The sequence below is a fragment of the Seriola dumerili genome, unplaced genomic scaffold (genome assembly GCF_002260705.1).
Source record: "Seriola dumerili isolate Sdu_G_001 unplaced genomic scaffold, Sdu_1.0 BDQW01000088.1, whole genome shotgun sequence".
Classification (NCBI taxonomy): Eukaryota; Metazoa; Chordata; class Actinopteri; order Carangiformes; family Carangidae; genus Seriola; species Seriola dumerili.
The window spans coordinates 14,915,609-14,927,945 of record NW_019174343.1 but is presented as its reverse complement, the minus strand read 5'-3'; the positions used below and the strand labels follow the sequence as shown (position 1 = coordinate 14,927,945).

The following is a 12,337-nucleotide window of genomic DNA, read 5'->3' as shown; positions in this document are numbered from 1 at the left end:
CCTTACTGCAATTAAGCCAGTGCAGCACTGTCATCTCTGTACAGCACATTGGATTCAAGTTGAGTTTTCATATACTTCAATAGTAAAAAGGTCATCTACCCTATACGTTAGTCCAATTTTTTAAGAATGAAAGGTCACTGGATAACTTAACACTAAATGCCTCAGCCAGTGGCTGTGACTGAAAGACATCCCTAACCACCTAATTTTGCATACTTTGTATATGATACAATCTAGTTGTTTACATTTGCTTCATACACCCTAAGTAATGTTCCCTCCGTACTGTGCCATCAGTACATTTAAGTTGATGTAATTCACTGACTAACCCTGCAGAACCAAATTAAGAGGCTGAAACCTGTGGTAAATTTTAACAGTGTTCATTTATTGTTCAATACACCAAATGACAGTTGTTGGTAAACATGTATTATGGTCCATGAACATGGCAGCCGTCGTTCTGATGTTGAGAGATCTGTCCAGCGTCTTTGCCATCTTCCAGTCAGGCGTCCACAGCTGACTCCAAGAGACAGGCTATCATCTGAAAGCAGCGTTTGTTTCACTGATGGCGGCTCCACACGATCCACTTCAGCCACACACGTCAGTCATCTGAAGAGGCGCCGACGGGATCACAGCTGGCAGTGATGAGGGCTTACTTTGACCTCTGCCTCATCTTTCTCCTTTTACGCTTCAGCCTGTTGAAAATAAACAGCAGCTGTCAAGGAAATGCAGAGGTTTCCTACCCATTAATAGAGCACATATCTGGACTGAGCTTTACAGGTCATCCACACTTAATGGATTGTTTCACATGTTCACATGTTGGCAGCACCAGTCCAGAGCCACAGGTATGACCTTATAATTTGGGAATTTAATAGCCAATTGAAAAACTGAATTGGGCGTGTGAGGTTGGAATTAGCAAGCAAAGTATATATTATAAAAACATTCAGTGTTAACTGATAGTTAAGTCTTGAGAGCCCCAAACCTAATTTATTTTTTAGTGAAGCATGTGGTAAGCAATAAATTCTCAAATTAAATTATGAAGAATACTCCGTCCTGCTGCAAGGCTTGTCAGGACCTGCCACACTCTCCTACTCCATTGGTTTTATTCTATTGTTAATTTCAGAGTGCCAAACAAACATTTATTCTGGACTGAAATTTCTGCCATTTTTTCATGACTCTGAAGTGATGGGTAGCCCAGGTGAATTTATACTCAGCATATTAAATGTAGGGCAGAGAGGTGATGAAGTGTGGCGTTTGTGCATGTGCGTTCAATTTGACATTGATTGGGATGTACAGAGGTGCGTGGAAGCCTGCATGGTTTCACACATCTGATTTTTCTTCATCTTTGAAGCATACACTACTTTTCAGTATGAAGTCTACATAAGGCTTAGTACATGACATCCCATGGGTTTGTAGAACAGGAAGGGGACTATTAATGCTTACCTGCGCATACGCTTCTTCCTCCACTAAAAAGACAAAAGGAACATTTATTATTATGCAGTAAGTGCAGATAAATATCTGTATTTATATAGCACTTTTCATAAGTGCTTGAGAAAAATAAAACCAGATACAAAGGCCAAAGGGTCTGAGCATAGAAGTGAAGACAATGAAATTAATAAGCCACCATAAATATCAAACATTATGCAAAAGGATCTGACAATACAAAACAAAGATGCGTTTAAAGAAGAAATTTAGACATTAAGAGTCTCATTTCAGTTGGGAGAGAGTTCAGGAGTGTGGGTGCTCCAATAGCAAAAGCCTGGTCACCCCTAATTACAAACTTTGACCTCTAGGGAAGGGACATACTTTGTCAGCAAATCTGAGATAATTGGGGACGAGGCCATTGACAGCCTTAAATCAGTAACAGCAACAACAAAAAAAATCTAACAGGGTGCTATTGTAGGGACGCAAGCAGAGTAATGTGATTGTACCCGTTTGTTCCAGTAATGAGATGAGCAGCAGTATAACACTTGGCAAGGCAAGGGCAAATACGAGCAAGTACAACTTTTAGTAGATAGAAATTCTCCAATATTAGATATTGATTACAGAGTTAATAACCTTGAACAGTGCCTTAGTTATTTGGTTAAATAATGGATATGCACTGATGAATGAATTTAACAATGTTTAAATAGAGATGAGATGTAGAAAAGTAAGCAAAATGAAACTGCAGAATCAGCATTAAGGATGCAGAAGCATGTTGTGGGACAAAGACTGAGTTGAAAGCTGAATGGCTTCTTTACAAAACACCTTTATGATCCGTAACAGGCAAATCTACCAAGATAGGACATTCAGGAGAGATGCCAGATAAAAGCACCAGACTGAAATATTGTCTATAGATTGTGTGGCACCTTTTAAAAAGAATCTAAGATCAAAGGAGGGAGTGGGGAGGGCCACATAGGTGAATATCAAAAATAAGAAATGAGCACCCTGTCACATTTACGCATGGCAATAGATGAAAGCTTGAGAATAAAATAAATCAGAACCCATTGATTTAGGGGGCCTACAAATACGGCATGTGTGCCCTCCCACTGACCACGACAGACCCCATGGTTGTTACGGTGCAGAGAAACTGCTGCAGACTAACGTTACATTAATAATAAATACATTCATAGATATAAATACGTAAGTGGCAAAATAAGTGGTCCATTAACCAAAAAACAGCTACATAAATCCAGAGGTTTACTATTGCTAACACTGCAGCATGCACCAAGAGGGCCTACCAGTAGCATTAGCATTTGCACTACTCTGCACATATCTTGTACTGTTAACAGCTGAAGTTAATGTTATTAGCAGTGTTACAAAGACTGGAGAGCAGACACAGAGGAAAGGCATTTTAAGATAAAAGACAAGGTAAAGAAGCACATGAACGGCCATTGATACGCTAGCTAGGCAGCAGCATTGACTGGTGCGGAAAGAGGAAGATAAAAACCCACTAAACTACTGCTTATCTTACCTTGGCTCTCATCGTGTGGAGAGGTTTCTGTGAAAATGAAGCAAATAAAATTATTGGTAAATGCGGATGATGGATAAAATTTAATGATTAGTTTGGATTGTATTGGCGGCGAAATAGTTTTCCATACCTCAAAGCGAGAAGAGCAACGGAAAGAGGATGTGACGACGAAAAATGGCGGTATTTATACAGACGTTGACGTCATTTGTTCTTAGTTCAATGATGGGAAATGTAGTCCGAGAAAGATGTTCAAGGTTCAGTACAGAAGCCACATACTGTATGATAAAAAAGCAGCAAATCCTCATGTATATGGAAAATATAGCTGGAACCAGTAAATATTTGGCATTTTTACTTGAAAAATAACTGATCTTATTAATTGATTGTCAAAATAATTTATGATTAATTTTCTTTCAATTGAAGAATCAATAAATTAACTAATCATTGCAGCTGTAGACAGTCAAAAACATTAAAATCCTGACCTTGAAATCAGCAGTTGACAAAACAGTCTCACCATGAGGTCCATTTACTAGCCTCTGTGGTACTTTCAGCCTTATTACACGATCTTCATTACCAGTGAGCTGCTGAGAAGTCCTACAGGTGCTCAGAATCATAGGTATGAACATCTGGTTTGATGGTGACTGAACAAACAAACTGATGAGGGCCGTGTGATATGGTCAACAGCTCCAGAACAGCTGCTAAGTGGACTTAGAGGTGAGGTTGTTTCAAAAAATCTAAATTTTTTCTAATTGATCACAGGATAGTGGCTCAGCAGAAATTCTTCAACCTAAAGTGGTCTTGGTTGGTTTTATGCACAAAACAATCCTGATGCTTCAGAGAGGGTGACATGGATCCTCTATGAAGGTATGTGTAATTAAAATTGTGTTGTTATTGTTATGTACTATTATATGGTCATTTTTAGAAAGTCATTTTAATGCAAAAATCATAATCATATTCTTCTCATTGATTTGCATGATTAGCAACAATAGTCTAATACAACCATATATATTAAAGGATAACTACCTCTGTATAAACAGCTTGCACACGCTCTATCTCAGCTCTTCTCCATTACACTCCAACACTACTAGACATAAATAAACAGGCAGTCTTGATATTTCAGTGCAGATATTTCAAATACGGAAGTTTATCAGAGATTGTCACAGAAAACAAACAAATGTATGAAAATGTTTTTATTTCATTAGATGTAAAGTTCCATCAGCCACTGACTGAGCTACAACGCAGGATTTTACTTTGCTCAACAGATTCACTTGTTGACAAATCTGACCCAACACTGTCACAGACCTTTAAATGAAACTCTGAAACAATCTCTCACTCATCGAACTCCACTGAAGACACCCACAAAACCTTTTTTCTTTTCTCTTTTTTTAAAAACCCGATCAGCTTCCGCTTTCACGATTCACAAGATTAATGATGTAGTAAAGCAAGTTACAGGTGTCACAAATAGAAAAAAGTCTTTCAAAATTGGAACATAAACATTTCTATCTTTTCATAAAGTTCAAGGGGAATGGCAGTAAACATAGCAATTTGTTCCCTAAAGTCAAGCTGATTACAACTGTATGTTTTTTTTTTGCTTGTGCTCTTAAAAAATACTCTCGTCTTTTGCTCTAGTTATTGCTGTAAAAAAATCTTGCGTGGTTAAAACATTGTAGCTTCAGCCAAAAATGTGGTCAGGTCAAGATGATAGAAGAGTACCCATAAACCCTCACTACATTTAACTCTGGAGCAAAAGCCGTCTATTATATTACAATACGTGTGGTCACGGTCAATTTTGAGTTACATTTTTGAAATTATTGTAACAAAATTTCTAATTTCATTCTTTATGACTGGGTCAAATTCATAATTTAACCCTTTACTGCATGGTGTAGTCAAGAAAAATAGTTTTTGATGACATGTTTTTAAATGCTTTAAGGTCTCAGTTGTGTGATAATACAGTGGATGACTAAAATCATCATTCCCACTGATTCACACACTTATGAAGTGACACGGTTCTCCTTAACCTTCCAAAAACATCTGGATATTCATTTTCACTGTAAAGTGAAAGATAAATTGTTTTAACTTTGTTGCCAAAGGGAAGCAACATGTGACAGTTCAGTCAAAACATCCCATTCAAGCTACAAGCTACCCAGGTGGACTCGGATACACCGATGCCTTTACATTGAAATGACAAATATAAAGTGACAAAAGTATCCATTTACAAACCCTTTATAGATGTATGTCAAAATCAGACCGATTTGCTCCCATTAACACCCACTGTAAGCTACACCTTTACTGAAAAGGAAATTTTCAGCTGCAAATAATACAAGCATGATGATTTTTAAATTTACAAAAACAGGCACAAGTCGCACATTTACCATTTGGCAACAAGTCTTTTCAAAGATGTAACTATTTGCAAACAGTCTTTATTTCCTACTCAAGTTAGGCAAGAAAAACACAGCAAAAATCCTCCCATGGTACTTTTCTTCAATGCAGTAAAGGGTTAAGCATCCATGTAGGATCCTTCAAATATTCAACTGATTCCAAAGCTCTCATGAATTCATCAGTTTAATTTGTGAAATCAACTCTACTATGATAGGCAGAGAGTTTAGGGCATTTTATGTCTTCTCTTGCTTCTCTCTGGGGTCTCGCATGTGTGGAAAGGCAGTATTCATCTGTTTATCCTGCTGCTTCTGTGTCCTCAGTTGGCTGTCCAGTTGCATTTTCTGCCGTCTTTGAGGCCTGGGGGAAGTGAAAAAGGAGGTATTAAGGTAACGTTAAACCAACTATACAAGCTCTGCAGGTAGAGGAAGACACTCAAAGAGGTAAATGGTAGGACAGCGAGAGATTTTAAGTCTAGTTTTCTTCATGGTATACATATGAGCCGAAGGAGCTGTGGTGGATCGGTCCTACAGTCATTGTCAGAATAACAATTACCTTCTTTTTCTTTTTCTTCTGTGTTTTACGGCTTGCAGAGCTCTGTAGTAAAGTCTGAGGAAGAGTGAAGACATTTTAGTATAAAGTGAGTATAATGTTTAATGCAGCCAGTTTGTGTGTGTGTGATGAAGGAGCTTGATGCAAAGCCAGTCATTTCACAGTCTTACCCTTAGCTCTGGGTCCTGAACTTCATGCTCTGACTTGTAGAAGTCTGGGTCGAAGGGTCCATTGGTGATTCTGTGAGGCCCGTTGGCCATCAGCAGCACTGTGAACTTAAACTGAGCTACAAACTCTCCTGGAAACAAAGACACAAAGAGATTGAAGCGGTAAATAAAATGCAGCAAATGTTAAAAAGAGCAAACATCTTAAAGAGGATGGTAAAAACACTCACCTTCTTTCTCATGGAGCACACTGAAGGGCTGTAGCAATTCATGTTTGGCACATTCCACCACACCCAGACGGGCTTTGGCCTCATCCTCAAATGCCCTGATGGAAAATGGATGGTGGTATTAACTGTGTGCTTCAGCCAAAATACATTACTATTCAAGCTGCTACTAATCTATTTAAAAACTTCAGCAAGGGGTGGACTATGTATGATAATGGCTTCATGTAAACTGTGATGTCCAAACCTAAGAGTGAAGGGCATGGCATCAAAGCGTCGTTCCACTTCACTGAAGAACGTACGGGAAGTTTTCATCTTCAAGCCATACTGCTTACTGGGGTCCCTCTTATAAATGGTGGTCCTCAGACCTCCATCTCTGGCCTAATTGTAAATGACAAGAAGGTAAAAAAATAAATGCCCGTCCTTCACACTAGAGTGGTTATTAGCTGCAGTGGAAATATGCACTTTCAGCAGATCTGAGTTGAGAGAGACAAGAGAGGACACTGACCTTCCCTTCTCCGCTGCTAATCAAGACGTCCACAGCATAGACTTCATGTACCTCAAACTCTGCTTTCTCATGGTCCTTCCTGAAAATTAAATGTCAGCAGCAGCCAGTCAAAAAGATGAGTAACATATTTTGCAGTCTGTTCATACTCAAGGTTGATACAGCCACTAATGATAGTTACAGTGCATCACTTACTCAGGATAATGGACAGATCTGACTGTGAATAGCTTTAAGAACTTCATTATTCCACTGAAGAACTTAAGTCAAATGTCTGCAACTTTTTTTCCAAGTGTAGTTTTAGTTGGTTGGTTTCAGTACCATAAACCACATTGCATTCATTTCCATTGTATTGCTCTGGTGGCATAAGTCTCGAGCAGTCAAAAACTGAAACTTACTGGCTGTCTAGACATGGATAAGTGGGGAATGTGCACTTTTGTTATTTGGGTGACTCTTGACCCTAATATGGTCACGTCTGGAGTCTTTATGGTAATACAAGATTACAAGATTAGAACATGTAATGTATCCTGATCAAAACAGCTGTGGACATCTAAAGGTTTCTTCAAATGCATAAACACTTTCCACGCACATTTTGGATGTTCATTTATATGTGAGAGTTGACGACTGCACAGTAACTTACAATTATTATTAGTCTTAGTCAAAAGTACCTCAGACATTACAGGTCAAATTAGCCAGATTCTTAGAAAACTATTCTTAAGTTTGTGGGCAGATGGTAAATTTAAAGAAAATTACAAGTAAAAAAAAAGGAAAGCCATTAACATTTCTATGGGAAACGTTTTTTTTTTTTTGTAAATATATTTTACATGTAATATCAATTGACAGGACCTATTTCATGTTTCAGTTTTAATGTTTGTCAGTATAAATATAATTATGTACAGAGTCCGAGTATTTACTAAATTCAAACCCACACAGAATGCTTCAGATTTCGGTCCCTTCTTCTGATGTGTAAAAAGTAACAAATGTACCTTTGCTGGTCTGTTGGGTTCTGGATGATGGTCTTCTCTCCATCTATGACATGCTGCTTTAGCTGATGAGACAGCATACCTTCAAAACACAAGGAGAAAAACTAATGTTTAAACAGGAAAAACAAACAAATTTCATCAACTATCTGACTCCATAACTGTCGTCTTTTTATTATGTGTTAAAAATATGATGGATTCAAGAAGAAAATATAATATCAGAAGTAAGCCAAACGTTAACACTCGTGGTTGCCCTGAATACATTTTCCATGACACAGCACACTGAGGGGCACAAACTTTTAATAGACACTCACCCTCGATAGGTGAGCATTTGAACGACTGAGCGATCTTGTTCCAGGCTTCTGTCACTTGAGTGTTCTGAGAGAGAGAAAAGAAAAAATCATTACTTTCACATGCAAAATACAGTTTTAACTGACCAATCAAAATATACAAAAAAACTAAGAGCTAACATGCTATCTGAAGCCAGCTATTTATTTTGGGTTGTATTCAAACCATAGCCAAAATAATGTGAATGTCAGCTGAGCAAGACTGTTGGAGGATAGGCAGTGAAAAACCCCAGAGAAAAAACAGCTAAAAATGATGTTTTTCAAGCATTCACACATGTAGCCAAAGTCTTAAGACCCATCTAAAACATTTCAAGCGACTGTAGAAAAGAATTATAATGACAGATAGAAAAGACTGTGTGGAGGTGGTTGAATGTACCTGGTTACCAGGTTTAACAAGGCGAAGAGCTGCTTCTGCACACAGATGGGCCGCTTTGATTACATCAGCTTTGCGGCCTGTGATGGGGTTCTCCTACAGAAATAAGACACAGTGAGAAGAGCACCTGAAAGTGTGTTCAAACACACTTTATTTTTTTTTAAAAAGGTCCTTACCTTACTGGCTCCCACAACAAAGCTGTGAGCAACATTGGCAATGAATCCGTCGACATGAACACCTAGATCTCTACACAAAATAAGACGAAAAGAAGAGGGGATGATTTAACAATAAATCAAAAAGAAATTGGCCATGTGTCAATTCATTGCAAGTTTAACTGCCACACAGCTGTCAAGATTACTAATGTTGATGCAGGAGCCAATCAATCAAATCAACTTGGGAAGGACAAAATGTCAACTATGTTCCACTTTGGAAAATGAGACTCATAAAAGACTAAACAATAAGAGAAGGTCAGATAAAAATAAATCTACTTAATCTGTTATGGCCGTTAAACAGCAGATATATTCCAAGGTGAATTTCTTTTTGGCTGTACATCAGCTGGAATACAGTGAAGGACTTATTGTAAATTCAAGGGAGCAGCACAACAGACAGTAATAAATTGAACAGACATGCCCAGCCAGAGGGTTACACAATGAGTGTGATAAAAATTGAGAAACATACAAACCTATTGTGTATAACGACATCAACATGAGCTACAACAAACACCTACATGTAGCACAGAAGACATTACAGAGGACGAAGACATTAGTGGCAATACAACAACTAAGATGAGCTGACTTCCTTTCTCAAAACACAACATTGCATTAGAAAATTGTGATAAATGGGATTTAGCAGATGGATGACCATCAAAGCTAAAATCCAACATATCACTTAAAAAATCTGCAAAAACACCTTGTCTAAAAACATCCAACCTTACTTGTCGTTTGCCACACAGGACAGACAGGAAGACAAGACCTTACTGATGAAGCAGACAGTCAACAGCAGAGCGAAAACCCTCACATACAAGCTGAGATATCACATAAAAAGAAGGGATGACAACACACTGGGAGACTCAAGACACATGGGGGAAGGAGGGGGTGACATTATTGCAGAGCGTTGTGCCTACATTTTGACCAGATCCCCATCTTTAAGTGTGTAGTCAGGGTCACTCTTCAGGGGAGAGAAGTGGCAAACACAGTTATTGACTGAGACGCTGGTGGGAAAGGCAATGCCTAGAAGAGGGAAAAGAGAACCACCAAGTCTTCATTTGGAAATCATCCACAAGTTTAGCAAGAAAACTATACAAGGAAGGAGGGAGTGACACTTGGTTCACCTAATAAAGTTACACTGTCATACTCTGCCACCATATTAGTGGTGTTTAAAAACCCCTGCTGTTATTAAAGCTACTCAAGGCTGTGTGAAATCGCACACCAACACACTACCAATTTGCATTACTGCATCTAGGCTTCTTCTTGATGGCTCCACCTCAGCTCAGCTCAGACACATTTGTGTCATCTTTGCCTCACCTTTCTTCATTTCCTTTTCCTTCTTGAAGACCTTTCCAGTCTCAGCCATGATGTATGCGTCCCCCTTTTCACAGAGGCTGAGAACATTCACCCCAGGCTTGGCTGCTTCCACGACCAGACGAAGAGCCTCTGGGTGAGACAAACAACGAATTGTTAAAAAAAAAGTAAATGATCAACAAAGTAGAGCAGGTGGAAACATTAATGCAGTATTGATACTGTGACATGAGACCAGATATCATCTAAGATATTGTCTTAAAATGATGTATTACAGTTTGTTGAATGTTAAAATTGAGAGAAATAAATGCTGAATGCCCACACGTGAAAAATTAATTAATTAATAAAAAATAATGATGACTGATAGTGTGCAAAGTAAATAAAGATTTCAAAAAGGGCTGTGTGATATGACATTGCATAATGCAGGACAAATAGATTTGCCATTGGTCAGAGATTTTGTAGTGCCATTTATACAACTTTAATGTATCAGCAAGCAATGTTGCAAATTAAAAACTGCTTTAAAAACATTAGATGCTTATACCATTTTGATTTATCAAATATTCAATGTGCTGGATTTGCCAATAACACTAATTACTTTCTGCTTATTATTATTATTTCTTATTATTATTTCTTAACAGTTCCTCAACTGATTTTCCTGAAACTGTACTACATTACAATACAAATGGACCCTGTGCCATAAAATTACATAGACTGTGATAGTAGTTTATCTATATCTACCACTCCTAATGTCAAATAACCAAGTCATCCTTTACTACCAGTGAATGACTAAGTATTTTCATCATGATGCATTTTAGACAAATAACCCAGAAATGTCAAGCTACTGGGCCTGTAAATGCACAGAGGATATAAAAAAGAAGTCATATGAATAACGTTGGAGTGACATGCATGTAAATAGACCCCATATTATGCCCGTAGCAGACACATCAGCATGTAAGTTATCTGTCAGTTAAAGACTTAAGGAGAAGCTAATACAAACTGCTGAGCTTGGTGGTGTAAGACAAAGATATGAAATGACGAAATGAAAATAACGGTTATGAAGTGGCTTCATATCTGCGGCTGTCTGCTTATCTTGACATGTTTTACACTGTACAGCTTGGACTGTATATAAAGAGGGTTCACAGGCTGAGCTAGCTTGTTAGTTAGCATCCCACAATAGTCAAACAGACAGACAGCTCTGTCCACGAAGCCTAACGTCAACGCTAAGCAGCTAACAGAGGAGCTAGTATTAACTGAAACTCAACCAGCTGCACCTGCTAGCTAGCCTGTTAAAGCAAGATATGTGTGCCTCGCATGTAAACCACATGGCGGCTGCTGCTGCTGCTGTTGCGGGGTAAACGTTAGGTGGCTGCACCACGGGCCGAAAATATAACAGGTCATCTCGTCCAGTCACCAACGGCTACTCGATTACATTGACTTACGGTTGGCGATGTCACCCCCCATCTTGTACTTGGTGACCACCAGGTCCTCGGCTATGGTCTGTTCTTGCTCGTCGTCGGACATCTTGGCAGTGAAGTTTCAGTCGCTACTCGGCTCTGAACAGCGACAGTTTCCCGTCGCTCGCCTCAGCTCTGACCGCTGCTGCTAACAGGGGCCTCCCAGCGCCACCCGCGCCCCTCCCACATCACGGTGACGCTCCCGACGTCACATCGACACGGACCCGCCAAAACGCAGGGACGCTCTGACACTTTGTGTGGCCCTGGCTGTAGTGTACTGGTAACGTGTCTATCAAGCAGTTGTTCTCCATTGTCATTTTGTAGTGTCATTGTGTTTTGTACTGTAAGGATAGTGTCACAGTTTGTGTTAAAACAATAGCCAGGTGCCATACCATATGAACATTTTAATTATTAACAATTTAATTGTGGAAGGATTACTGAATGGGCCTACCAAGTACAGGCCCAGGGGGCCCAAAGGGTCAGAGGGCCTCAGGGCCAGAACCGCTGTTTGAAGTCACTGTTAACATTTCTTGTAGAAAAGTAAATAAAACAAGCACCGAGGGAGGCGAAATGAAGGACACTCAAGCCAACTACCAAGAAAAGCATAATGGCCACAAAAAATGCAGATTGACTTTTAAGAAACTCAACATGACCACAAAGGGAATACAAAGAGAGACAAAATAACTAAAAAGAGACAAAATGATTGCAAAGAGAAGCAAAGCGAATGCAGAGACACAAAATGACTGCCAAGAGATACAAAATGACTCATATTACCTCCAGGTGTCTTGCTTCTATGTAGGAGGGCTGTGGGCCTTTTACATGTCTGTGCCCATCAGTGTCATAATTTGTCAGTGGCTGTGATAATTCCTTCTGTTCATACCAGTCATCAGAGATCCCATCCTATTTTGCTTTT

At 39.0% G+C, this 12,337-nt stretch overlaps 1 protein-coding gene and 1 long non-coding RNA gene across 2 annotated transcripts; both read right to left on the bottom strand.

Annotated features, from left to right (window-relative positions):
* Positions 1 to 358: 358 nt before the first annotated feature.
* LOC111221997 lies at positions 359 to 3,132 on the bottom strand. Its single transcript, XR_002665111.1, has 4 exons — positions 3,072 to 3,132; positions 2,945 to 2,971; positions 1,435 to 1,457; positions 359 to 686 (listed from the first exon to the last, which is right to left on the bottom strand). It is a non-coding gene; the product is annotated as an uncharacterized LOC111221997 (long non-coding RNA).
* A 981-nt stretch (positions 3,133 to 4,113) lies between these two features.
* Positions 4,114 to 11,597, bottom strand: pa2g4 (proliferation-associated 2G4). The gene is made up of 13 exons (XM_022745511.1): positions 11,410 to 11,597; positions 9,977 to 10,105; positions 9,577 to 9,682; positions 8,630 to 8,699; positions 8,457 to 8,549; positions 8,048 to 8,111; positions 7,740 to 7,818; positions 6,760 to 6,838; positions 6,499 to 6,632; positions 6,261 to 6,355; positions 6,037 to 6,164; positions 5,870 to 5,923; positions 4,114 to 5,674 (listed from the first exon to the last, which is right to left on the bottom strand). Exons 1-13 carry the CDS (start codon positions 11,489 to 11,491, stop codon positions 5,612 to 5,614), a joined length of 1,176 nt encoding a protein of 391 aa, XP_022601232.1. The 5' UTR covers positions 11,492 to 11,597; the 3' UTR covers positions 4,114 to 5,611.
* Between the last annotated feature and the right edge of the window lie 740 nt (positions 11,598 to 12,337).